The sequence below is a fragment of the Trichechus manatus genome, unplaced genomic scaffold, assembly GCF_000243295.1.
Source record: "Trichechus manatus latirostris isolate Lorelei unplaced genomic scaffold, TriManLat1.0 scaffold00344, whole genome shotgun sequence".
Taxonomy (NCBI): domain Eukaryota; kingdom Metazoa; phylum Chordata; class Mammalia; order Sirenia; family Trichechidae; genus Trichechus; species Trichechus manatus.
In genome coordinates this window covers 596,602-597,803 of record NW_004444280.1, presented here as the reverse complement: position 1 = coordinate 597,803, position 1,202 = coordinate 596,602, and the positions used below count along the sequence as shown (strand labels likewise).

The window sequence follows — 1,202 nt, the reverse complement described above, 5'->3', positions numbered from 1 at the left end:
CAACCTTCTGGTTAGCAGCTGAGCGCTTAACCATTGCGCCACCAGGGATCCTTACACATAGCAAATTAGGTCAAGGGTTTAGAAACTGGGGGTCTAATTGAAGCACTGACACAAATTCTGTGTCTAAACATCCCAAACAGAAAGGACAGCCAACTGTTAACTTACAGGAGTAAAATAATATACATCCAAGTGTTTTGCAAAGCAGAAAGTACTCTGTCGTTCTTTGCTGCCATGGAGTCAGCCCCCAACTCAGGCCACCCCACGTACAACGGGGTTGGATCATTGTGATCCAGAGGCTTTTCACTGGCTGATTGGCTGAGTTCCTACAAAGGGGCTCTGGCTTTTAGACAATCATACAACAACACAGCAAGATGAATTCCATTCTAAGGACAGAAACGACGGTAGCTGGTTCACCAAAAAAGTAACACAATCTCGTTACCAACAAGTCTGTGCCTAGTAATATACCGTATTTGTCTCTGATTCAATGCATTTTAAACCTCTGAAGATGTCATTTTTGTCTTCACATATAAACAACACGCTTCTCTATTTTACATACACGTGTTCCTCAGACCAGAATTAACAAATATCACGTTCTTTACAGTATACAGCATACAGTGAATTCTTAGCACATAAAAGACAAAAATGGAAATTCTGACAATAAATCAATTTAAAATGTATAAATATAGTTCTAACAGAATTTTAATCAGAATTTTTTAAACCTTTGGAAATGTGTTTTCCACTCACCAGTTTTTGAGAAATGTATTTTCCAGTAATTTACCAGAATACTCATTTTTTCCTTTGTCAGTGGTTCAGTTAAAATAATATCAGCTCCGTGCCCTGAAATACAATCTAAGAATCTTTGTGTTAAATATTGATCTTATAATTTGTATTTAGAGAAGAAAATAAACAGCATATTCAGCAGGTACATACCTTCAAAATTTTCAGGAATTATAAAAACGAACAGCAAATGTGTGTTTTTCTTCTTGGCAAACCTGAGAGAAAAAGACATTAAAATGAAGCAAAATCACCATTCACAAAACTGGGATCCAACAGTTTAGCTCATTAGGAACTAGACTACAGTGATTTTTTTTTCTTCCTTTAGAATTTAAAATTGTGGTGTTAATATGGAAATTTAGTAGAAGTAGCTTTAAAAAATGATTTTAAATCTGATCAGAACTCTGGACCTAATTACCAGTTTATAT

General features: G+C 35.4%; 1 protein-coding gene across 1 annotated transcript in view; it reads right to left on the bottom strand.

The window, feature by feature from the left end:
• The window catches only part of SOHLH2 (spermatogenesis and oogenesis specific basic helix-loop-helix 2), a 64,461-nt gene that overhangs the window by 49,662 nt on the left and 13,597 nt on the right, over nt 1–1,202 (bottom strand). Inside the window, 2 exon segments of the mRNA XM_023725656.1 lie at nt 745–849; nt 931–992. Of these exon segments, the coding sequence (XP_023581424.1) occupies nt 745–849; nt 931–992 (167 nt within the window).